The sequence below is a fragment of the Schistocerca nitens genome, chromosome 2 (genome assembly GCF_023898315.1).
Source record: "Schistocerca nitens isolate TAMUIC-IGC-003100 chromosome 2, iqSchNite1.1, whole genome shotgun sequence".
NCBI classification, from domain to species: Eukaryota; Metazoa; Arthropoda; class Insecta; order Orthoptera; family Acrididae; genus Schistocerca; species Schistocerca nitens.
This window is the reverse complement of record NC_064615.1, coordinates 315,394,611-315,421,977: the sequence shown is the minus strand read 5'-3', so window position 1 is coordinate 315,421,977 and position 27,367 is coordinate 315,394,611. Positions and strand designations below refer to the sequence as shown.

Genomic DNA, 27,367 nt, shown 5'->3' with positions numbered 1-27,367 from the left:
ACGTAAGAAGCCTATCCACCTTAAGAGAAACTTTGGATCTTAAGATCCGGCCACCGAGGAATAAAATAAGAAATATGTGAGGAAAGAGGCTAGAGATTAACGGCAAGTCGATATCGAGGTCATTAGAGCCAGTGCATCACCTTATTTGGACAAGGATTAAAGAAGAAATTAGCCACATCAAGATAATCTTATTTACTACGTAGGTTTATGGTCATAAATTTTACCCATTATGGGATTCGTGCCTTGGGTTTAGCGCCTTGTCAGAAAAGTGATAGATATCTGATGACCTCAGAGACCTGATACAATTGCCAGAGGGATATGGAAAAGTGGTTACCTATGATATTCGGTTGATAACTACCAGTTTAGTTACAGATAATGTGTTATCACTTTCAGAGAGATTACAGCCATAAATTTTACTTTTCATTGAGGGCATGTGCTGGGTTTAAGACCTCGTCTTATATGCGCTCTTCATGCGAAGCTTGTCGGATTATGAATCTGGAACAAATTGGACAGAACCTGTCCCAGCAGCGTCGTCTAGTTTGTACCGAACCGCTCTTGTTGTGCAGTATAACTCCACGATAAGACATCAAGAACCGCGTGCTGTCAGTTGTTTGCTGTCTAGTTCTCTGCCAATGTCGCCACTGTACGTCGATGTGAGCGGGCATGTGGTTAGTACACCTCCTCCCGTCCGTTAATGTAGGCTTCCCCAAACTGAATCCGCTATTTCTCATCGAAGTAGCTCCTCGCTTTCCAGAAACTTGGTGTATCCTTCTCCAGGCCTGCTGCCGAGGAGGAAATCCTTGAAAATGATCCCCGAAGTCGAATGCTGAAGAGCGGTGGAGCAAACCTTCGTAAGGATATCCTGATTTAGCAGCGATTCAAATTCCCGTTCGGGCTTCCTGGCTTAGGTTTGTCGTGTTTTCTCCAAAGCCGAATAGCAGCACGGTTCACTGGAAATGGACAAGGCACAATCCTTAACACATAATTCCCCAACCCGATCTTGTGCTCCGTCTCTAATGCCCTCGCTGCGGCAGGACATTAACATCTAACCTTCTTCCCTTACAAGTAGCCGATATTGTAAACGGATCATTTGGGTGGAGTCATGACTCTGATCGCACTGTTACGGAGACTCAAATCTTGCTTTTATGTGGGTCTGAAATTAAAATTACATTGTAAACGCATCATTGGCGCCAGTAATTTTCACTTTAAACGAAATCGTTGAAGCTTACAATTAGGGAGATGACAGTGATCCCAAAATGATAAAGGGTGCTGACAAGTCTATCGCTAAGAATACTCTGAGGCGAAAACAAATCTAAGAGACTTACAGAAATTCCACTGGCTATCTTGGGGAAGTATGAAAGGATTTTCCACCACGAGCAAATTATGGACTATTGATGTATTGGAAGTGATAACGTTGTGGTTCTGTATTCGCTGTCCGGAGTAGTATCTACCGAAGCTGCGAGCATTACGTTAACGTAAAAACAGATGAAAAAGGAGAAAAACTCCCGTGACAGCACCTGCTACAAGCACCCTGAATCGGAGCAGTCAACAAACTAGTGTGTCATGGCACCGTTGACTAACTGGCGCAATGTTTCGAAGGACTCAATAGATGAAGGGCAACAGATAGATTGCATATTCATAGATTTCCGAAAAGCTTTTGACTCGGTGCTCCACCGAAAACTATTAACAAGGTACGAGCATATGGAATAGGTTCCCAGATATGTGAGTGCCTCGAAGAGTTCTTAAGTAACAGAACTCAGTATGCTGTCCTCGATGGCGAGTGTTCTTCAGAGACAAGGGTTTCGACGGGAGTGCCACAGAGAAGTATGATAGGATCGCTGTTGTTTTCTATATACGTAAATAATCTGGCGGACAGGGCGAGTAGCAATCTACGGCTGTTTGCTGATGATGCTGTGATGTACGGAAAGGAGTTGTCAGTAAGTGACAGTAGGAGGGTAGAAGATGACTTGGACAAAATTTCTAGTTGGTGTGATGAATGGCAGCTTCCTCTAAATGTAGAAAAATGTAAGTTAATGCATATAAGTTGGAAAAACAAACTCATACTGTTTGAATGCAATATTAGTAGCGTGCTTCAGACATGTTGATTAAATGTCTAGGAGTTACTTTGCGAAGCGATACTAAATGAAAGGAGCATGTATGGATTGTGGTAGAGAGGACGAATGGTCGACTTCGGTTTATGGGGAGAACTTCAGGAAAGTGTGGTTCATCTGTAAAGGAGACTGCATGTAGGACTCTAGTATGATCTAATCTTGAGTACTGCTCGAGTATTTGGGGCCAGCAACGGGTCGGATTGAAGGAAGACTTGGAAGCAATTCAGAGGCTAGCTGCTTGCTGTTACTGGTAGGCTCATAAAACACGAAACTATTACGGAACTCAGTTGGGAATACGTGGAGGGAAGGCGACGTTCTTTTCGAGAAACCCTCTTCAAAAGCCCGCATCTCGTGGTCGTGCGGTAGCGTTCTCGCTTCCCACGCCCGGGTTCCCGGGTTCGATTCCCGGCGGGGTCAGGGATTTTCTCTGCCTCGTGATGGCTGGGTGTTGCGTGCTGTCCTTAGGTTAGTTAGGTTTAAGTAGTTCTAAGTTCTAGGGGACTGATGACCATAGATGTTAAGTCCCATAGTGCTCAGAGCCATTTGAACCATTTTGAACCCTCTTGAAAAAAATTAGAGAACCTGCATTTGAAGCTGATTGCAGGACGATTGTACTGCCACCAACGCACATTTCGCACAAGGACTAGAAAGATAAGAGAAATTAGAGCTCGTTCAGAGGCATGTAGATAGTCGTTTTTCCGCCACTCTGTTTGCGAGTAGATGAGGAAAGGCAATAACTAGTAGCTATACGCTACTAGTACACGCATCGTACAGTGGTTTGCGGAGTACATAAGTAGATATAGGTGTAGACTCTACTCTTGTGTGTGTAGCTGCGTTTCTATCCGCCGCCCTGGTAAGCATATCAGGGAAACAGTCGAGATGAGGGCGTTTTGTACACTGGTCTGATCATTCCCGATGAAAAGCGTTTGGTGAAGGAGCGGGCATGGAGCAGTGTGATTCTCCAGTACTACTTAAGTCCATTCTACAGAACTACAAGTATACTTAAGTCCATGTGATAATGAATCACTCTGGGCGGAAACTTGTCTAGATGCTACGCAGTATCAGCGACATTTCTCTCAGTCTGATATTCATCAATACTTCCTTAGGCTTATGTTTGTCTTACATCACGCAATGCTAATTTTATAAAGCGTGTGAACAAGAGATTCATGGTAGTAAACGTGTAATATCATATTACAGCGATTTTCACGATACTTCTATTCAGATTATAAAAGGTGTTGTAGAATGAGAGGCAAAAACATTGCCTGGCCCGAATGACAAGAGCATTGCGCATGCCCAAGTTCAGAAGTGACAGTGTTCACAACTCTGGCGGTCTGTAGAGCTTCAGCTTGATGTTTACTTCGTTAAATAGAAGCAATACAATACTTAGAATACAGTATTTGTTGAGACCCATTGCAACTTAACTCATCGTATCATTTCTTTTGAAAATCATTATTCGAACACGTAGAAACGGTTGAAATGTAAGAACTCCACGTCGGTAGCATTACTACAACGACGAGCGTTTCACATCTGTTTTAATGGCTGAGAGGATTACACTAGTGGCAGTGGACAAGAAAACTCCAGTTGCACCATTTCTTGTAGAAAGATTCTTTTCGCTGAAGTAGCGCAAGCAATATACAAAGCTATTTGTCTTTATCCTTTGAATCACATTTTTACTGCAATATTTCCTTTTATAGCATTTTCATTTGCACAAATTTACTAATTATTATCATGCAATTACAAAAAAAACGTAAATTAAAATGAAAAAGCAAATTACAGACCCGTCGAACATATCCCTTAGGAGAATATTTGGTAATAGTTAGGACAACGCCTGAAGAGGGATAGTTCATTTCGTTTTTTATGGAAGAGTTAAAGTGGCGGTGCCAAGCAGGGGTAAATTTGATTTTTGTTTCGTTTATTTCGGAGATTAAACCTATCTAATTGAGAAAATAGAACAAAAAAGTGGATAGGCTGACGGTTTACGAACGTAAAGGACGAGCGTTCGAATATGAGTCACTGGTCTTTTTTTTTATATAGACCTGTATAGGTAATATTTGAAACCTTAATTCTCTTCAAATTATGCAGTTGTAGGCTTTTATAGGTTCCAGATTCCTTCAACAGATTCCGTTTTGTAATAGTCTAATCTTTAAACAAACAGACAAGCGGTCAAAGTAAAAATATTGAAAATAGATGTATGTATTTGTAATAGCTTCGACCGCCGTTTGGTGTCCCTATAGTTTTCAGGTAAGAGAAACGTATCAGCTGACTGGCATATGTCATAGGTCTGCTTCAAAATGGCTGATGTGAATTTCTGCAAGCGAATAACTGCTGCCTTGGGAAACGGTGTTAGAGCATCTGAGGAAGGACATCATTATGGTGTTGATGCTTCCACAGCAAAGAGGTGGCTTAGACGATTTAGAGATAGTAGCGAAGTAGCGAGACGTTCAAGATCTGGAAGACCACGAGTCTCTAGTCAGAGACAAGATGACTAACTGGTCAGAGCAGCCCAGAATGGTTCTTTGTCACTTATTCGGAAATTAAGGAGAGCTTCACATTTCCGAACGCGTTGGGAACTGCTCTCAGAAGATTAAAGGACTATGGAATTAGGTCCCTTCGTGCTCTTATCAAAGGGCCGTTGTCTGACTAATAAGCCGTGGATAGACCAGAAAATGTGAGTTCCTGAGAAGATGTCAATTGGAGGGAAGTCATTCTCTCCGACGAGAGCAAAATTGAGTTCACGGGTAGAGGTCCTACACTTGTTTACCGCACAGATGGGGAACGATATGACGCGCGCTTCGTGGCCACACGCGCTAGAAGCGGACGCGGAAGTGTGGAATGTTGGGGCTGGATGACTTAAGTGGGTACAGAAACTTTAGAACGTATACAAGGCAAGTTAAATTCAGCATGCTATGAACATAACCTTGAAAATGTAATCATCGCTGGAGATCGACTCTGGTACCACGATGGCCGCCTCACTTACCAAAATGATAATCATCCATCACCCGAAGGACGCCTCACTTACCAACCTGATAACCACCCATCACACACTGGCATTAGGATTCAGAGCTGCTTTCAAAGGAGGGAGAATATTATTCAATACCTTCTGAGATCTCCAAAGCCACATCATCTCAATCCCACAGAGCACGTATGGGCTCAGCTTAAGAAGACTGTGAGGAACAATTGGCCAGACCTCCTCCGAGAACTGTGAATGCCCTGTGGGATTTGGTTCACTCTTCATAGGAGATAAATGTCATGGATGAGGACTTTTTCCATAGACTTGTCAATTCTACGCCTCGATGGATATAAGCTGCAGTTGATGCCACTGGCGTGTGGACAATACACTAAAGCTATATGTAGCTTCTTCTTCATTTTATTTTATCTCATTTTATTCATATTAAGCTAAGAACATTAAAATAGAAATCTGCTTGCTACTATATTAATTGTATTTTTATGGCAGCTTAGATGAATATCTCCCTTCAAGGAAAATTATTTGTACTCTTATGGAAGGTCATATGAATATCATCTTCCAAGGAAGATTATTTTTATGCGAGGTCAGACGAATATCACCCTCAAAGGCTGATTATTTTATTGTTATACGAGATCAGGTAAATATTGCTGTTGTGTTGGCAGAAGAGCCAACACCGTGTTACTAGTGGAGGCCGAAATGCACGCGTTTTAGCTCACGCAGGCTGGCGTGAGGAGGGAAGGACTATACTGACGTGAGGTTTGGAACATGACAAGGAATTAGAATTCAGAAAGCGGACGTAATTAGTTTGATACTTAACTTTAATCCATTAAGGATGAACGTCGCTCTTGACGGTACATGATTCACAATATTATCTGTTCAGAATACATTCATAGTAACTGAATATGGCGCCTTGCTAGGTCGCAGCAAATGACGTAGCTGAAGGCTATGCTAAACTGTCGTCTCTGCAAATGAGAGCGTATGTAGACAGTGAACCATCGCTAGCAAAGGCGGCTGTACAACTGGGGCAAGTGCTAGGAAGTCTCTCTAGACTAGACCTGCCGTGTGGCGGCGCTCGGTCTGCAATCACTGATAGTGGCGACACGCATGTCCGACGTATACTAACGTGCCGCGGCCGATTTAAAGGCTACCACCTAGCAAGTGTGGTGTCTGGCGGTGACACCACAATTACCTTCCAAGGAAGATTATTTATAGACACCAAATCACAAATCATAATTAGTTATTTACTGAAGAGAGTACTGAAGAAAATAAAAAATAAAATATAATTTAGTAACAAAAAGTAAATGAAGAACTAAACATTTTCGACGCGATAAAGAAAAGGCTCTGGTGAGATTCGATTCTACAGATGCCACAGCTACTAGAACAGTGATACGTCACGCTACCAAGGAACTACCGAGCTCTTCTTTGTAGCGTAACGGACGAATAGGCCTGACTTAGATGAAGAACGAATATTAAACTGGATACAATAGATTCTGGAAGGCACATCCACTCACTCGTGTAAACCGCGCGTGAGAACTTAGAAAAATGTGCCGATCAGCTGATACGTTTCTATTAGCTGAAAACTATAGAGATACCAGATGAAGGCCGAAGTAATTACAAATGCTGAAAAGTATAGAGATACCAGATGGAGGTCGAAGTAATTACAAATAAACACATCCATTTTCAACAGTTTTTCTATGACCATTTGTCTGTTTGGTTAAAGATTAGACTATTATAAAATGGAATCTTTTGAAAGCACATGTAAAAGCCTACAACTGCACAATTTGTAGCGAATTAAGGTTTAAAATATTACATGCACAGGACTAAATAAAAGAAAGAGCAGTTGACTCCAGTTAGATTCGAAGGCGCGTTCATAAATCATAAGCATATCCACTCGGCCATTAACACAGATTTGAAACACTTGTCTTTGTAGAAATACTACCGACGTGGAGTTCTTATATTTCAACCGTTTCTAAGTGCTCGAATAATGATTTTCAAAAGAAATGAGACGATGATTTAAATTGCAATGAATCTCGGCATACACTTTATCCTAACTACTATACTGGTTCTATTTGACGACGTAAACACGAAGCTTAAGCTCCGTAGACCGCTACAATTGTGAACGCTGGCTAGAATTGTGAACTCTAAATTATTGGGGCCGGACAGTCTTTTTTCCTCTCCTTGTACAATGAAGTCTTGGTGTTTATCAGTCATTCCTCTTGGAAATCACCGAGCGAAGTGGTGCAGTGGCTAGCGCGCTGGATTCCACACTCAGAAGGGCGGCAGTTAAAATCCCAGTCTAGGTTTCCTAATTTAGTTTTTTCATGATTTTCCTAAATCGCTTGAGGCTAATGCTAGGATGTCTTCCTTAGAAAGGACACAGCCGACTTCGTTTCCAGTTCTTATCGAATCAGAAGTTCTCGCGGTTCATTAATGACCCCGTCGTCGACAGGATGTGAAACCTCAAGATTCCTTCAATGATAAACAACTGGAAATGGACTGAATATGACACTTCAGACTAGTGTACACCTCAATAAAATCTTCTTGAGACACAGAGGAGTTACAGACCATGGCTGCGAGCGGGCATCGATTGAAATCAGTGGGGGAAGTTGAAAATTTGTGCCGGGCCAGGATTCGAATCCGGGTCTCCTGCTTAACAGGCACTGAGGCATCCGGAAACAGGGCTCGGATATCTCCGAAAGAGCAGACACCCCCCCCCCCCACACACACACACACATCTTACTGGTTTATGAGCCGCGTCACTTCGGATAAAACACTCTAGTTTTAGATATCTGTCTCCACCATCGTCATCAGGAGTTAAAACGTACATCTTCCTTTACGACCAATCAAGTCAGTGATAAATCGTGCCTGCCTACAGGATGTCGCCAACTCTGCAGATGGCTGTGACAGTACTTATCGGTACTAAGCATATCCTTTGTGAATGCACGGAGATATCCCTTACCTTGAATATGACTACTACAAGTCTCAAACCAAATGAGCTTCCGTCTTTTAGGTGATTAGTATGATACAACAAGAGCGACATTCGATTTACGTGTTGTATACAGAATGTCTCACTTACAAATCTCTTCCAATATTCATTATTTTACCGAAAGTATCCGAACAATCCATTGGTGGACATAAATATGGGGTGTGTTCACCAATCGCCTTTACGACGGCTTGAACCCTGCAAGGGATTTCCAGTGAACTGTCTGAATGTCGAAACCAGAGATGGTACTGATGTTGGGATCTGAAGCGAAGTTGACATTCCAAAGATGTTCTGTTTGCTTCAGGTTGGGACTCTGGGCAAGCCATCCCATATCAGGAATGTTGTTGTCCACAGTTCACTTCCTCACAGATGCTGCTTTATGATAATGTGCATTGTTGTATTTGTGTTATGGACTGAAAACCTCACGCATGCTAGATCGCACATGAAATATTCTTTATTTGGATGGATTACTAAATTAGCTAGAGAATTAGTTATTTTCAAATCTAAAATATAAAACAATTTTTTTCTCGTGTTGACATGCAACAGCGTACGGAACTGCACATAATACTGTAGCAGGGATCAGGAATATATATATGAATTAATTAGAAAATAGATACCATCATACATTCTTGATTAGTGTTAGTGCCTTGAGGACTTCTCACATCGTTCAAATCTTTCTTAAAATGACACTACTTTAACGACTTAGTTAAAACAACTTCTCATCGTTTGAAGAGAGTGTAATTGGGCGATGGTCATAAAACTGAAAATGTATGTCAATATAGAGAAGAGTCAGTGAAAATAGCAATATTTGTATGAGAAACTATCCACTAAAATGACTAAATGTAAGAAGTGAAGTCTTACCAACGGCGTTATGCCGTTAAAGCTTTGTAACTGACACAATCAGTATTTATACGACATGATGTAAATACTGATTGTGACACGTATTTTTTTCTAGCTGCTGAATTATGAGAGCAACTAAATTTAGATTTTGGTTATTCTTGTTAGGAATGCAAATAAAATTTATCTCGACAACACATCCAATTTTTATTGACTACCACCTAGTATTTGGGTATTACAACCTTCAGGAAAGAGCGATATCTGGACAAGCTCGTGAACCTCGATTAACTGACTCCGATTTAAACGCAAGTACTTAGTGAACCGTGTATCAGAAAACGCTGACATCTATACAGATTCACCGTGGTGTTTTTTACTACTCCTGTATCCGATTTTCCATTCTGATTTATTAAGTGTAGTAAACATCAGCGTGTCTTCTTCCTCATCAGAATGGGACTATCGACTGAAATCCAAGGTTCAGTCATTGTTACACGAGGAAACAGTGCACGATACAGGCTGAGGTACTGTCGCTCATGTCGGGCTCACACAGCATCGCGCAGCTTTTCCTGCACTGCACTGCCCTGCGTCGCTCGAGCCACAAAACTGTCTTCGCGTACTATCAGACGCGCTTGTGCGCAGGTGCTGCGGCTGAGCCGTCAGACGCCGAGCGAGGGCGGCATGACGGCGACGGGTGGCGTCGTCAACCTGATGACCAACGACGTGAGCCGCTTCGACAAGGTGGTGCTGTGGGGCCACTGCGTGTGGTGCATCGCGCTGCAGCTGCCGCTCATCGTCTACTTGCTCTACACGCAGGTCGAGTACGCCGCCTTCGCCGGCGCCGCCTTCATCCTCGTCATCACGCTGCCCTCCCAACGTAAGTACCGCCGAGCTTGCTCCCACACTCATCTCCTCCAGGCCGATGGCCTTCCTGTTCCTCCATCCTACACAGAAATCGCAACACGCCCTCCAGCTCCATCTCAACCTGTTCATCTCCTTCTTCAGATCGAAACTTCTCTAGATGATTCCTTCCAGATAAAGTCCGTCCGAACAGGTCTCGGAAGGAGCAATGGTACCGACCAATCGCCGTGCAGAAGTTAGGCGTCATTGGATGCGGATATCGAGGGGCATGTGGTCAGCACAAAGCCCTCCCGGCTGTTATCAGTTTTCATGGCCGGAGCCGCTACTTCTCAGTCGAGTAGTTCCTCAATTGGCCTCAAGAGGGCTGTGCCCCCCGCTTGCCAACAGCGCTCGGCAGCCATGACGGTTTCCCATTCAAGTACTGGCCAAGCGCGGCAGCGCTTAACTAACGGGAACCGGTCTTATCACCGCGGCAAGGCTGCTGGCATTCCTTCCATATCTCAGGCAATACTTATAGGACTATCCACCTGCATCTTCCACCTCCACAAGCTCTACTTATCCATTTAAGACGATCCCATCCTATCAACAATCACCCTCAAATGTCTTGCACTCTTGATAGTTAACTAACACTTGGTTTCTGCTTGTGCAGTATCTCGATGAATAGATAGCTGAGGATTTTTCTAAATGTTGTTCGAAACCTTCAAGTGAGCGTCCGATCTTGTTAGAGCTAGATGTGGGATATTGCTGAGAACAGTTACCCGTGAGGTGTTTGAACTCCCAGTAGAACCTGTAATTATTCGCATTACCTGAGTTGCACCTCTATCTTCTTAATGTAAGCGTTATTGATCCATGTCGAACAGCAGTATTCAGCAACAGAGTATGTTATTGCTTAGCGTTTTGTTAAGTAATTCCGTGAATTTACCTCATGGGATCACACTCAAGAATTTCAAAAGAAGTTAGTCTCGCCAACCCTGTAATAAGCAACTGATATATCTAGGGAAATCATCAGACGATCAGTTCCAATTACAAAATGATCTAGAGAGAATTTCTGTATGGTGTGAAAAGTGGCAATTAGCACTAAACAAAGAAAAGTGCGAGGCCATCCACATGGGTACTAAGAGAAATCCGATAAATTTTGGATATACAATAAATCGCACAAGTCTAAGGGCTGTCAATTCGACTAAATACTGAGGAATTACAATTACGAGCAACTTGAATTGGAAAGACCACGTAGATAATATTGTGGGGAAGGCGAAACAAAGACTGCGCTTTGTCGGCAGAACACTTAGAAGATGCGACAAACCCACTAAAGAGATAAACTACATTACACTTGTCCGTCCTCTGCTGGAATATTTCTGCGCGCTATGGGATCCTTACGAGGCAGAATTGACGGAGGACATCGAAAAAGTGCAAAGAAGGGCAGCTCGTTTCGTATTATCGCGCAATAGGGGTGAGTGTGTCACTGATATGATACTCGAGTTGGGGTGGCAGTCATTGAAACAAAGGCTGTTTTCTTTGCGGCGAGATCTATTTACGAAATTTCAATCACCAACGTTCTCTTCCGAATGCGTAAATGTTTTTTTGACACCCATCTGCTTTGGGAGAAATAGTCATCATAATAAAATAAGAGAAATCAGAGCTCGAAAGATTTAGGTGTTCCTTTTTCCCACGCGCCATTCGAGAGTGGAATGGTAGAGAAGTAGTTTGAAAATTTTCCTAGGAACCCTCTGCCAGGCACTTAAGTATGAATTGCAGAGTAACCATGTAGATGTAGATCATATATCCAAAAAGTACATTTACTGATTCTTCTCATACCCATTTTCGATATAAGTAGCAAGAGAGAGTACCAGATCGTTACAACTTCAACCTGGTCTGACGCTGTTTGTACTAAGGGATACGTTTGTCGATCACTTCAAAATTTCTGTAGTAGATTAGACGCTCGAACAGATGGCAAGCGACACTTAGAAGGCTATTGGATGATAGTTTTCCACTTCTGTGAGATCTTTATTGGGTTCCTGTATGGCTACTGCTTTTGTTTTCTTCATCAGAGGTGGAAAGTTTCCGGGTTTTAGTATATTTGAGAAGAAATTGATAAGCCATTTTACTGTAGCTGGTCCACAGAGAGCTAGAAATTCAGGGTATATTCTGTCAAATCGAGCTGCTTTTCCAAGTTTCACAACTTCAAAAAAGGGGCTGCTTTAAAGGAAAAGATTAGGGTCTAATGTGCCTCGACGATAAGGTGATCAAAGATTGAGCAGAAGCTGGGAATAGGAACGGATGGAGATGGCAATCGGCCGTGCCGTTTCAAAGGAACTATCCCTGGCATTCACCGTAAGCGATTTAGATAAATCACAAAGAATTTAAATCTGGAAGTCTGGACGAGGATCTGAAATCCCGTCCTCTCGAATACGAGTCCAGTGACTTACCACTAAGTTACTTCGCTCCGTTACATGCCATTTAGCTCTAACAAGTTCGACTACGACAGCTCCCTTGTTCCTCTTCTTATTTCCAATCCTAGTATTCTGCCACGTATGTACCAACACATCCCACCGACCTACAAACTCTCCGTATCCTCTACCAGCACATCTTCAACAGTCGCTCTCTCCCAGACACGCCGGCCGGTGTGGCCTAGCGGTTCTAGGCGCTTCAGTCTGGAACCGCGCGACCGCTACGGTCGCAGGTTCGAATCCTGCCTCGGGCATGGATATGTGTGATGTCCTTAGGTTAGTTAGGTTTAAGTAGTTCTAAATTCTAGGGGACTGATGACCTCAGCTGTTAAGTCCTATAGTGCTCAGAGCCATTTGAACCATCTCTCCCAGACAATGAAATCCATCCTAACTCCTATCCATCCTATACGAAGGGATTTCAATTCGAGATGCTTTTAATAGTTTTCACAACGAAACTCTGCCTCGAAGTCAGTCAGAAAAAAAACTGGTCATTTGTAAAGAACACCGGCGGCAAAACACAATCACTATCTTCATTGCGCGATAGCAGTGTTTATGTTACTGATGACATAGCCACTAAATCTGTGTCACTAAACATCGTTTTTCGAAATTTCTTCACCGAAGAAAACGAAGTAAATGTTCCAGAATTCGAATAAGGAAAAGCTGCAAACTTGAGAAACTTAGAAGTTGATTTCCTCAGAGGATCGAAGCAACTTACTTCAATAAAGGCAAGTCTTTTAGTCCAGATTACGTACGAGTTATGTTCTTTTCAGAGTATGCTGTTATAATAGATCCATACTTAGAAATCATAGACAATCACTCTCTCTACGAAAGATCCGTAGTATGGTTCTGGAACAAATAGTGTTTTCGAACATTGCGAATTACTCCGAAGAAAAAGATTTATTGACACAGTCAGCACATATTCAGAAAATATCGTTCTTGTGAAACACAAGCTTCTGATTCCCTCGAAGTAATGAGTACTGTAGAGAGGAGTTCTCGAACTGAAGCCATATTTATAAATTTCCAGGAGGCTTTTGATAGAGTTCCTCGCAAGAGGAACTGCCTGTGCATGGAATATCGTCTCACTTGTGCTACTGGATTCGTAATTTCGTGTCGGAAATGTCACAGTTCGTAGCAACTGAAGGGAGTAAAACAGAAATAATATCAGGTGTTCCCCAAAGAAGTGAAGCAGGCTCTTTGCTGTTCTTAATATACGCAAACGATTTAGGAACAATCTGAGCAGCCCTCCTCGATTATTTGCAGTTAATGCTGTCATTTACCGTCTGGTAAAGTCGCCAGAAGATCAAATGTAATTATATTTAGTTTAAAGTTCAGTCTTGATCACGTTATGTCTGTTTTAATAAGTAACCGGTTTCGGTTTTTTCTATAAAACCATCATCAGACCCATTGGCTCCCTTGGGTTGGTAGGTGGAGCTCTCCTTGCAGCAGCAAGGAGAGCTCCACCTACCAACCCAAGGGAGCCAATGGGTCTGATGATGGTTTTATAGAAAAAACCGAAACCGGTTACTCATTAAAACAGACATAACGTGATCAAGACTGAACTTTAAATATAACAATTAATTGATCACTGTATTCCAAAAATGTTTACCAAAATTGGTCAAATGTAATTACAAAAAAATTTAGACGAGACGAGATATCTGCGTGGTGCGATAAGTGGCTGTTGGCTCTAAATAACTAAAATTGTGAGGTCATCCAGATGAGTAATAAAAGGAATCCATTAAATTTCGGTTACACGATAAATCAAGCAAGTCTCAGGCTGTCAATTTAACTAAATACCTAGGGATTTATCACACAGAAAATATTGTGGCGAAGGCAAATCAAGGACTGCGTTTTATTGGCAGAACGCTTAGAAGACGCGACAAAAACTATCGACACTACACTTCTCCGTCATCTGATAGTGTATTTAGGTGCAGTAGGGGATTTTACCAGCTAGGATTGTAGGAAGACATCGAAAGATTTCAAAAGATGTCAGATTTTTTTTGGATTATTGGGGGAGGAAATGTCACGGATATGATACACGAGTTGCTGTGGCAATCATTAAAACAAATAATTGCGGCGAGATCTTTTCACTAAATCTCACTCATAAACTTTCCTCTCGGAGAGGAGAAATGATCATCGTAATAAAATAAGAGAAATCACAGCTCGCAGGATAGATTTAAGTGTTCGCTTTTCCCCCACGCTGTTCGGGTGCGGAACGGCACGGAAATAATCCGAAGATATTTCGACAAATCTTCAGCCAATTACTTATTTGTGAATTGCAGAGTAGTTATTCAGATGCAGGAAATCCATCCAAGTCTCGCTCAGACTCCGTGTCCGCCCCCCCCCCCCCCCCGGCCTCCTTCCCATCTGATCCTCCCCGACCGTCCGCTTTTCCTATCCTCTTCATAAGCATGGCCTGGTCTCGTTTGGTCCCATGACAGATGCACGTTTCCGTACCATCCGTCCTCCCACATTACGCTGATACAATGTTATTGCTCCCATGATGCTAGATAATGAGGAATACAGTTGTAAATTATTTTAGGTTGGAGCGCACAGCCTACTTTAATACAAATTTTCCTCTCATGTGTTTGTTGTTTATTTTATTTGTAATCGATTCCGAAGCTTTTAATACCTCGAGGAGAAGCCATTTAAGGCCTCCAAATCTATTGAAAATAAACAACAAAAATAATGGGTGGAAAATTAGTATTAAAGTAGGCTGTGTGTTTCAAAACAAGATCTCCATGTTGCCTGACTTAATTGACTGCTCAGGCTTCACCGCACTGATTTCATTATTTTATTTCACATTGTCGATTTCGGGACGTAATGACCCATCCATAATCACATGTGATTCAAAACCCAACTACATCAATTTCACGACACACTTGTTGCTCGGATAAGATTTTCCGAAACCGATGAAGCAAAATAAAATAATTAAATCAATATAGTGCAGTCTGAGTAGTAATTTAAGTCAGACAACATTAAATTACGGCTGCGTGTCCCTCAAAACCACCAGTAACGTTGTATTGACTTAAAACTAATAATCATGTCCAAGCCCTCACGACTTACAACTTTCTCATAACCTACGACTCTTTATATCAATCTACCTAATGTTTGTCTATCCAGTGTAGGTACTTCATATTCAGCACCATGCGATACTGCATTACCAGTAACATCTTCCTCATCTATCTCCTAACTATAAAAAAAAATAAAAAATAAAATAAATAAATAAATAAATAAATAAATTGCGAATGTGTACACTTTTAATATCAATCGGAAAATCCGCTCATTGAAGTAGCTCGACTGGAAAATCACTGCCTGCAAAAGGTTAATTCCTGGATTGGCAGGCTGCTATTATTTCTCAGAATAATCAAGCATTACTGGATTGGCAAGCAGTTTCTCAGAATAATCAAGCCACTTATGTTGATCTGATGATTCTTGTGTAAAATATACAATGGAAGCAGCGGGAAAGTTGCGTAGTCTAGCTGGTGTCAGAGGAGTTTTCTGACGGTTTCAAACGTTAACAACCGTGCTTTGTACAAATTTTTCTGTTGTCGTGTTACACTTAGGGACTATGATGTGGTCAATATTGTACTTACGTACAGATTCGTCTATAAGCACGATTCTGAGTAACACTTCGTAGGGATGATATTATGGTCAACGTTGTCCTTAGGTAGTGCTTCTTCAGTAAGCATGATACGGAGATAATCGTTAATCAAGCGAACCTAAATCGGAAAATTATGTTTTTCATTGCTATCAAGACCATTAGAATTTTTAACCTTTCTGTTGCTCTACAACACCAATTGCAGTAGCTTCTGATGATATGGACTGTTTTTCTTTGCATACCCTCGATGCTCTCGTTAATCCAAACTCACACACTCTCTAACAGTATTTCAGTATGTGCCTTAGAAGTGTTTTGTAAGCTCTTTTCTATCCACACACCGCATTTTTCCAGTATTTCAGCACTACAGACAAGCTGTCTATGTAGTTTACCTGCAGTACACCCCATGGTATCATTCCCTTTCACATCCTCGTGCATTGTGAGTCCAAGATATTTTGTATAGATCAGCTGATACCAGTTGTGTCTCATGATTCATGTAGCCAGAGGCCATTAATGTTTACGTTTCGCGAAGTGCACAACTTTACGTATCTCTATTTACCACTCACTCTTTATCAAGATCTGACTGGATATTACTACGACTTTTGTCTGACAGCTCTACTTCAAAGACAATAGACCAATTTCCGAAGTACATAAGATTAAGGCTGGTGCTATCCACTAGGTCATCAATGTAGAACAGTAATGGCATTTTACAGTGACGTGGGCGAATACTCTAGCTTCTTCTATATGTCGGGGGTTACACTCCATCCAAAACAAAGTGCTACGTTCTGCCTGCCAAGGAATCGTCAGTACAGTGATAAACCAGGCTAGATTTCTCGTTTTATTGTGTGTTCACTAGGAGAACTTGGTGTGGTACTATAATGAAAGCATTTCAAAAGTCTGCTAGGAAATACCGAATCCACATCGTTACGTCGCAAAGCAACAGCCTTGCTGGCTACTGTGAAGAAAGTCCTTAGTGAAGTAGGTTATTAGTTGAGGTCTGTGTGATGCTTATTAATTACTTATTCAGTTTATTTACAAGTTTTTCGAGCCCTCTATGAACTTATTCTCAAATTTTTAGTCTCGTTGCCACGTCTAATAGGTAAAGATCCGCGGTTCTCTTCTACTTTTGTGGTTGTTTTTCACTTAAACTGAATGAGTAAAATTAGTAGTACGAATCTCTGTGTTTATTTGCATCCAAACGAAACATATGCTAACACTAACGTAACATGAAAAATCCTAAATTTGGTTTGAAATTTGAGTTGCTACTTTAAGATTTCTCTTACAGATGCAACAAAAATTATAAAACAAATTGGAGAATAAATAATTTATTAATCTAGCTGGCGTACGAGAGAACTAATTGGTTCCAAGTGCCAATACGAAAGTTTTTGTTTCTGATGCCAGTAATACTGAGGCACAGTTCTTTTTATTTGTAGAAATACAAACACCGAAATACAACAGTAAATTTTTAACTAGCACAACTGTAGTCAACAAAATACGTTTCTCATGTTTTCTAAATTTTTACTAGAAAATAACAAAATTACTTTCAGTAATGTCTTTTGTTTCTTAATCAGGGCAATTCTTGGGATCACATGTTGCAAAGTTATTTGTGGAAGTCCTTGTGCAGTTGAGGAAGAAATGGCAGTTTTGCAGCTGATAAATATGGCTGGTCTCTCAGATAAATTACAAAAAATGGTTCAAATGGCTCTGAGCACTATGGGACTCAACTGCTGTGGTCATCAGTCCCCTAGAACTTAGAACTACTTAAAGCTAACTAACCTAAGGACATCACACACATCCATGCCCGAGGCAGGATTCGAACCCGCGACCGTAGCAGTCGCACGGTTCCGGACTGCGCGCCTAGAACCGCGAGACCACCGCGGCCGGCAGATAAATTACAACATGGCATACATCAGCCATCGTCTTTCCTCTTTGGAATTCATTGACATTTCCTCATTCTGTTTCAGAGTAAGCATTTTAATAGCTATTTCATATGGATGAGTACGGGACACTTTCATCACACTGTTTTTTCCTTTTTTGACTATTTTTGAAACCCAAATTGTCTCCTCCCCTTACAAAGATATTTTATTGATACAAGCAAAAGGTTACATGCCCCCTGCTTACGACATAAACTGTGCATCAATTAATGGTGAAGAACGTGAGGCCTGGCACTTGGAACCCCAAAGGGAAGCACTACTTGACGTAAAGACCATGGGCCACCTAGTAAGTAATGTTTAAAACATTTTCCCCATGATCTGGCACTTGCAACGAGTATAGAGATAAGCAACAAAGAATCGAAAACACAGTGGCATTGAAAACGCTTTTTGTGAAAAAAATGGCCGTTTGAAATTTTCACTTTTCATATATAATCTGCAAACAATCTTGATATCACACTATTATTTCCCCCTTCCCGTTCCATTCGCGAACAGTGCGTGAGAAGAACGAGTGTCATTTAGCCCCCACATGAGCTCCACTCTCTCAGATTTTTAGGGATTGAACAGTAGATTAGTTGGCTGAAAGGGGCGGCAGTCGTATATTTAATAAATCACAGTGGAATTATTTCAACAGGATTGATGGCAGTTACGTGAAATTAAAAGTAGGAATGGGCGGACGTAAATCTGCAGTTCTCTTCTCCCAAACGCAAATGGGGGCCCAGTTCTTCACACGATAAACCATATCGCTCGTTCGGTCTTTATGCTCGAAGATCTGCATTGCGCACTGTCGAACTCCGACGCATTGCCTGTGTTAGTATACCGCTATACCGGAACCCAGTAGCAGTTGCAGGTTGCCTTTCTACTGGATTTAGGAGCAATAAAGATTTGATTTCAGTACTTCGCGTACTTATTGGCCAAATTTGAAAGTTTATAATACTGTTATAGTCTACTCATTAAGAAGTACCGCAGTGGTTAGCACACTGGACTCGCATTCGGGATTGAAGAAACGTGTACTGTCTTCCTTGTCTCTTGTCTTTACGTTTATGGTTTCTATATTTAATTCTATATCTCACAAAAGAGACAGTTATTGGCTAATAACCAATAAAGAGTGCAAATTATCTGAAGAGTTCTTATTCTTCCAGTCACAAATTATCCCACCCAGTATTAATTGCGAGGGGTATAGGATGTCAAACCGGCCAACGGGAAAGCAGGTGAGGCACCACAGGAAATTTTAATGTCCACTGTCTGAATTCCGCAGAGCGAAATACAGTTACCAAAAAATGGTTCAAATGGCTCTGAGCACTATGGGACTTAACATCTGTGGTCTTCAGTCCCCTAGAACTTAGAACTACTTAAACCTAACTAACCTAAGGACATCACACACATCCATGCCCGAGGCAGGATTCGAACCTGCGACCGTAGCGGTCACGCGGTTCCAGACTGAAGCGCCTAGAATCGCACGGCCACTTTGGCCGGCAAATACAGTTACGTGCGATAGAAGAATGCTGTGTGAAGAGGAGTGGCACTGCACATTGGCACACTTAAGACCGAATGACATGTCTTACATTTCCTCGATACCGTGTGGTGCCGTTTGTTTTCTTAGCGCGGCTCCTTTGGTTGTGATACTTGGCACCGTTACAGTACAGTACGGTGATATGCTATGACCCGTTTTGTTGCCCTTCGTGACAAACCATTCTGGGCTTACATTTTAGCAGGATAATGCTCACTTGCATGCGGTGAGAGTTTTTACTGCTTGTTTTCATGCTTGCCAAAATCTACCTTGCACAGCAAGGTTGCCGGAACTTCCCCCATTTGAGGAGTTTTGGAGTATTATGGGCAGTGTGCTCCAAGCAACTCGGCATTTTGACGATCTAACGCGCCAGTTGAACAGAATGTGGCACGATTTTCCTCAGGAGGGCAGCAAACAATTTTATCAATCAATGCCAAGCCAAACAACTGCTTACAAAAGGCCATAGGTAGCCCAACGTGTCACTGACCTGCTCAGTTCTTAAAGCTCTGTCTCTTGCATAAAACATCCAATTTTTCTGAAATTATAATCATTCGCCTTTGTCTGTACATTTACATCACTTCTATCGATTTCCGTCCCATTCGGATTGCTCCTTCGTGGTGATCGTTCTTCTTTGTCGTAGAGTGTACCGGGTGATCAAAAAGTCAGTATAAATTTGAAAACTTAATAAACCACGGAATAATGTAGATAGAGAGGTAAAAATTGACACACATGCTTGAAATGATATGGGGTTTTATTAGAACAAAAAAAAAAAAAACAAAGTTCACAAAATGTCCGACAGATGGCGCTGTACAGCAGAACTGTTACCGTGACGAGTGAGAGGTACGCCGATATGTTACAGAATCGCACTATCCCCAGTCTGGCTGATAAACACCTGCTGGAACGTACGATGTTTATGCAGGATGGCGCTCCACCCCATATTGCTAGACTCATAAAAGATCTCTTGCGCGCGTCGGTTTGGTGATGATCGTGTGCTCAGCCGCCACTTTCGTTATGCTTGGCCTCCCAGGTCCCCAGACCTCAGTCCGTGCGATTATTGGCTTTGGGGTTACCTGAAGTCACAAGTGTATCGTGATCGACCGACATCTCTAGGGATGCTGAAAGACAACATCTGACGCCAATGCCTCACCATAACTCCGGACATGCTTTACAGTGCTGTTCACTTCACAACAATAGTCCTCGACTACAGCTATTGTTGAGGAATGATGGTGGACATATTGAGCATTTCCTGTAAAGAACATCATCTTCGCTTTGTCTTACTTTGTTAAGCTAATTATTGCTATTCTGATCAGATGAAGCGCCATCTGTCGGACATTTTTTGAACTTTCGTATTTTTTTGGTTCTAATAAAACCTCATGTCACTCCAAGCATGTGTGTCAATTTGTATCTCTCTATCTACATTATTCCGTGATTTATTCAGTTTTAAATTTTATACTGACTTCTTGATCACCCGGTATTTAACACATTAGCCCACTCGTAACGTAATCATGCGTTTGAAGCTGTCTTATGCGTGGGAAATCAATTGTTTAAAGAATCAGAGGTTTACTGGTGTTGGTAGAATAGCGCCTGATAACTCGCCGAGCTTTTTGCTTTGTAACCTGAGACACTGTGGAGTGCTTAGTAGACGCGGTGTAGTTCCGTGAAGGGCTGTTATCTGGAAGGCTGCCGGATAGCCGGTTGAGAGCAGCCTTTCCGGGAATGCTCACGCCACGTTGCAGAGTGGCAGCTCGGACAGGAGAGAAACAGCAGACGCGGCGCCCGCTGGGGGGCGGGCCGGCGCGGCCCGGGCGATAGCGGCACCGGTTGAGTCAGGAGAGCACTGGTGCGGTCCGCACCACGCGCTTTTCCAGCAACCTGTGCTGTTCCACGCTCCTAATTTCCGCTCGATAAGCGCCAGGTGGGCGCGATAAGATACCACACGTTGCGTGCAAGCCACTACGGCAGTATTCTTGGATTTGCAGGCCCTTTTAACGAACAAGAAAACACAACTCTTTGGCCTTCAGCAGTTACACGACTGCCTGCTGCAAGATCTGCTACACAACGTGAGATGAAACTTGGATTTTTTTGTGAGCTATTACGATACGTTTGGTACCTCCAGCCAAGGCTTCCTCTCATGTGCCGATCTGTCCATCACATGGTAATACTTACATTCAATGCCCTCAATTACACACTGCTTTACTGAACTCAAGGACGAAAATAAATCACTATCGCAATACATGTAACTGTCAAGACACACAGCTCGATGAAACTTGGGCCTTACATAGAAAGAACTGTTACAGCGTAGTACACAAGGCAACTGAAAGAAATGTCAATGACACGGAAAGAAATAACACTTTTCTTCCAAGACAATTATTACACGGAAGTCACCGAGATTTATAGTGGCCCCCTGGACATTACAAAAGACAGGTCATGGTCCGTAGCAGGGTGTGTGATCACCGCGGACAGCAGTGAATTTTCTTCAATGCGCTCCCATGCTCACCATCAAGTTGGTAAGGAGTTTTTGTGGTACAGCGTCCCATTCCTGCCCCAGTGCCTTGTACAACTGTTGGATGGTCGTCAGTGCAGGAAGACATCCCGCAATACGTCTCCCCAACGAAACCAACACGTGCTCAGTGGGATTTAAGTACCACCGTTTGGCGAGAGGTCGGAAGACGTAATGTACCCAGGAACATGTCGAAGTGATTATATTGGTGGTTCAGGTGTTACAGTGTGGCGAAGTATAATATTGCATGGGCCTACTGACGTCCAAGTATTTGAACTTCTTCTGACACTGTACTCCTCGCACAGGTGAGTCTTTTCGGGGGTGTTTTCGCACCTGGCTTCGTTTTTATCGGTGACAACACGACCGCGTCGAACTGCACCGGCAGAGGAGCTCTTCGAACTGGAGGATTGTTTCCCATTTTCCTCAAATTAAAAAAAAATGGTTCAAATGGCTCTGAACACTATGGGACTTAAGATCTGAGGTCATCAGTCCCCTAGAACTTAGAACTACTTAAACCTAACTAACCTAAGGACATGACACACATCCATGCCCGAGGCATGATTCGAACCTGCGACCTTAGCGGTCGCTCGGTTCCAGACTGTAGCGCCTAGAACCGCTCGGCCATCCTGGCCGGCTTCCTCGAATTAAATCTCATTGATAACGTGTGGGATGCGCTAACGAGACCTACTGCAGTCTAATCATTGGCTTCGTCTGATAACGTATTTCTTTCAGCTACCTTCGATACTACATTCTAGCACTTCCTTCTACGTATGGTCCAAGTTCCATCGAACTATGTTACTTCGTTCTTAAGTTTGACACACAAGTATGCATTCGTCTCTTTCTTCCCTTACAACTTTTGGCCTCTACAAAACTCTCTTGTAGCACGAATGTTATCCTAAAAATGATTCAAATGGCTCTGAGCACTATGGGACTTAACATCTGAGGTTATTAGCCCCCCTAGGACTTAGTACTACTTAAACCCAACCAACCTAAGGACACCACACACATCCATGCCCGAGGCAGGATTGGAACCTGTGACCGTAGCGGTCGCGTGGTTCCATACTGAAGCGCCTAGAACCGCTCGGCCTCGACGGCCGGCGTATGTTATACTCTTTTGCCTTAACAAATTTCCTGTTATTCTATCCCTTCTACTCGGGGATATCCACAATTCCTTTCCTTGCTGAGCCTCTAGACAACCTCTTCATTCTTATCAATTCACGCATAATTTTCAGCACCCTCAGACTCTTCGATTCTCTTCTTTTCCCATCTTCCTACAGCACATGTTTCACTTCCATCCGACGCTGCGCTCCAGACGTATTATTTCCAGACATTTATTTCCCAAATTAAGGCCTAAGTGTGATACTAGCAGTTTTCTTTTGACGAACAATGCTCTGAGATGCTCTGATTCTTATGTCCTTTTTACTTCGTCCTGATGCCATTATTTGATTCCAAGGGAGCACAATTTTTTTACTTTGCCTACTACGAGGTCCCACATGCTGATGTTACGTTTGTGACTAATCTCATTTCTGCTGTTCGGGAACTTATTATCTGTTTAAGAATGCCTACAATCTTTTCTTGCAAACTGAATTAAATCCACTGAAATTACAAAAATGGAACGAATCGAGTGGAATAAATTACATGCGAAAATATCCGTAAAGCCGTTTAGAACAGTCGAACTTTCAACGTAATTTGCGCCATACCGGGATCCAAACAATTTTATTACTGTTATACTATATGTGAGACGATATGGAGCACACGTAAAACTTATAAAGATGTCAGTGTGAATGGGTAACAGAAATCTTAAATTGTAAACACTGGTTTCAGCCAAAATTAAAATTTTTCTTACTATATCAGTGTTAGAGCCCATTTAGTGTTTGGAATTCGCAAACAGAGACAGAGACTGTACAAAGGTCATAATTTTTTTTTTACTGTCTGGGTATATTTGAAACATAACCTCGAAACCTGAAGAGAACGTGTGGACCTGTAGGCAAGACAAGGAGACTAAAAATTTGAACGATAGTTGTGATATCCACGAAAGTCGTGGGTTTCTCGAATTACGTATTAAATTCACGGACCCTCGAAAAATTTCGAAAAGAACTAGGTAAGTAACGAATAAGCTAGATTCCAAATGTCACCTTCGCCAATGCTGCTTTATGTTCGTGAAGCGTTTCAAAAATTTGATCTGTCCAAACGTTTAACGGAGTCTGCACGCTGACCGGGATAACCAGAGGAATTAAGTAGTTTACTGAGGCCTGCAGACCACTGAAGCGTCGACATAGTCGAGCAAATACTCGCTACATCGGCCACTGAAAATGACTCTTCAAGTCGAAGTACATAGAGTCACTGAACTATTTACTCGAGTTTTGTTGATCGCGTGTACGTAGCTGCTCTCTACCTAAAATACAAACAAGAACGTACTGTCGAGTTTTTTTCGAATTGTTAGACGGCATAGAGTGTCTGCGGTGTATTTGTTGAACAGAACTATTTAGGGCACACACTCGTATTACTTTGCACTGAGGAACTGAATTGTAGTCAAGATTTTTCAGGTATACTTTTCGTTTTTGTTGTTATTATAATATTCTGAAGGTTAAATTTTACAATTTATTGCATTATTCATAAATTCAACTACAAAATCTTGCCATAAAATCTTTGTGCGTAGAAAGCTACCCTTTGAATCTGAAGAGGAATATCACACCAATGATTCAACTATAAGAGTCAAACTTTATATCAATTGCCTCCAATCCGAGTCTGTCCCAAATTTAAGATTGAGGTGGTATCTTGACGTGGTAACTAAGTTCTCCGGTTTCTTTTAGGAACTTTTCAATGGCTGTCTACCAAATTCGTATTAGGGACGTTCTCTATCAATCAGATTTTTGATGGCTTTTATTGTACCGAAAATTCATATTCCACTATTTGCCCGAGAGCACAAAATGCTGCTTTGTAATACAAGTACATTCACTTTACAAATAAATCTGTTGTAATAATTTTGTTTTTGAAGTTTTTACTTACTGATTCTATTCTTTCTGACCTCTTTGGAATGCACATATTTCCCCATTATCGGGACGGAAGCTCCAAACAATCAATGAAGTAGGATATTTCACGTTTTGTCACACAGTCTGCTCCGTAAGCCTCTGTTTCTCGTGGAATCAAGTACTTACAATAGGTCTGCATCTCTACTCCGGAAACAGACTCTTCGGTGTAACATGCCTAGACACAGAAAGAGAGCTCATGTGCATTGTACTAGGCTTATGATTGTAAAAAAATGCTCTAGAAGGTCATAGACACTAACCAACATTTTATATAAAGTTAGTTACTACACTTGTGCAATATATTTTTTTCCGGCAGAAAGCAATTGAAGTTTGAATTTCCGCATAATTCCATCGAGCCATCATGTGAAAATCTGTCAAACTGTTGATCTCACAGATGTCGCTGAACGTCTAGTGAAGCGATATATGCTTTCTTCCTATGACGCCTAGCTTTCGAGGACGTGTTACAAGTTTCGCTTTTAACTGCTGTGTAGGATACATGGGTAATATAAACGTCTGTTTTATTCCTTGTCGTTTTAAAATTACTTAGACAAGACCTATCAGATATATGATTGCTTTTCGGATCAAACTTTTAACACAAAACTAGAGTTTTTGGCTTATGAGCCTCTGGTGTTCGTGAAGTTTCTGATTATACACCTTGTATGCAGCGTTTTTCTACAAATACATGACAATTCTTTGACGTAAAAGATCAGACGATTTACCCATTATCTCAAATGGTCGAACAGAGCAATAATCAGCTAATTAAATCCACAAAAAAGTGGTTCGCACGTGTGATAATTCAATTTATTATCGGAAATAATTACATCTGTTTATACAGGGTGTAAATGATAACCGTTTACAACGTACCACAGTGGTGTAAGGGAAACTGGCAAGCATAATTTGATACAGGACGCTTGTGGTCTGTCAAGCCATTAAGCAAACGCCTGTCCTATACGGGTAAGCACTTAAATTAGAGAGTAAATGAAAGAATTTGTCGCGACAGGATGTATGCTCGACGAACGGTAGACTTGATAAAAGTTTAGTCATATAATTAAATGTTTGGGAATAGTGAGAACCGTAAAAAATAACTTTGAATTCTTTCATTTCTGAAGAATGAAACGAATTCATCTATGAAGTTAGTAGCAACTAACCTTTGAAATCCTTGTTCTGTCTCTGAAGACTGTATGTTCGATATACCATTGTGGCTCTAATGTCATTTCGTTGTACTGGAGGACTCTGTAAAAGGTTTCTCTGTACCTTAATTTCGAATCACCAGAGTATAAAAATCTTGCACTCCTATGTTACGTGGATGCATTGCCAAAAGTGACAAAAATCAAAAGAAATATATGAGTGACAGTTAGAACAGCTTTTGTTAATACACTGTCATCAAAGTAAGAAAAGCGAAACGTAATTTATTAAGTCATCGTTACGCAATGTAACATCAATTATTTACGAGCTGCAGTACGTTATGCAGTACATGAGAAACGACTTGAGTGATCTGTGTACACCTAAGATTATGATATGAATATTATTTAGCAATAAAAATATGAAATTTCACTTCTGTTAGCAACGTTATAAGTGTTCATTGCAACCTCAAGACGTTCCTTAACAACGGGTATTAGGATATACATTATTGATTGGAAAATGCGTAGACTGAAATGGCAGAAGACATGTAGTGAGACGAGACTTAATATATTTCAGTATACAAATAACATATTCCGTAATCAGTATTTAGTTCTTTAAATCAATCTACAACAGTACCGCACGAATTATCATGGCCGAAAGAAAAACAAGATAGGAAACGGAAGCAGGGTCCCAAGCTTCCAGCCAGTCAGGAACTATTACATCATCACACACACACTTCTGTAACGGCCGACGGGGCTAAGGCACGCCATCCCAAAATCGGGGTGTTAAAAGTATTCCACATTTTGAGAGGTGGTGGTATGGACCAAAATAATAAAAAAAGTCCAGTAAAAGTTATCTTTGTTACTGTCAAGAACGTACATGCTATAAAGCTCTTTGCTGTTACGAACGACATGATGGGCACATTTCTCTGATACTCCCCGTGGGTGCAGTAAGCGTCTGTTAGCATAGTTACTGTAAACCATATTCATGGTTCTGGGTTCTAATAACTTTGTTGTGGTAAATTTGTGAAATACTTTTACATTGTAATTTTATCTTTGCACTTTGTAGCATAATAGAAGGCTGTTACTCTACACGGTAAATTGCACACATGATCTTCTGTTACGGTCTGGCACATGGAAACAAGCGTGGAGCCAGTGTCTTGTATGCAGTTCTGAATATTTTGGGCAACGATGTGTCACAAGTTATTAATGATAGGGTAAGTGAGAAAATGTCCATCAAAAGTCAGTCAGACAAGGCTGTCCGTTATCTATTGCGTTATACGCAATAGCTTTAGATCTTCTGTTCCGTACCATACGTTGTGAGTGCCAAGGCATTTCAATAGGAAATGAAAGGCTCACATGTAGAGCTTACGCCCATGACTTGGATGTTTTCATGCAAAGTTAACGAGATGTTGACATCTTAGTTAACATCCTCCGACGGTACGAAAAAGCTACGGATGCTATTGCTAACCCCAAAACGTCT

The 27,367-nt window shown here is 41.6% G+C and overlaps 1 protein-coding gene across 1 annotated transcript in view; it reads left to right on the top strand.

The window, feature by feature from the left end:
* The window catches only part of LOC126236084 (ATP-binding cassette sub-family C member 4-like), a 370,212-nt gene that overhangs the window by 150,472 nt on the left and 192,373 nt on the right, over positions 1-27,367 (top strand). The window contains exon 5 of the mRNA XM_049945147.1: positions 9,533-9,767. Within this exon, the coding sequence (XP_049801104.1) occupies positions 9,533-9,767 (235 nt within the window). The remainder of the gene's footprint in view (positions 1-9,532; positions 9,768-27,367) is intronic.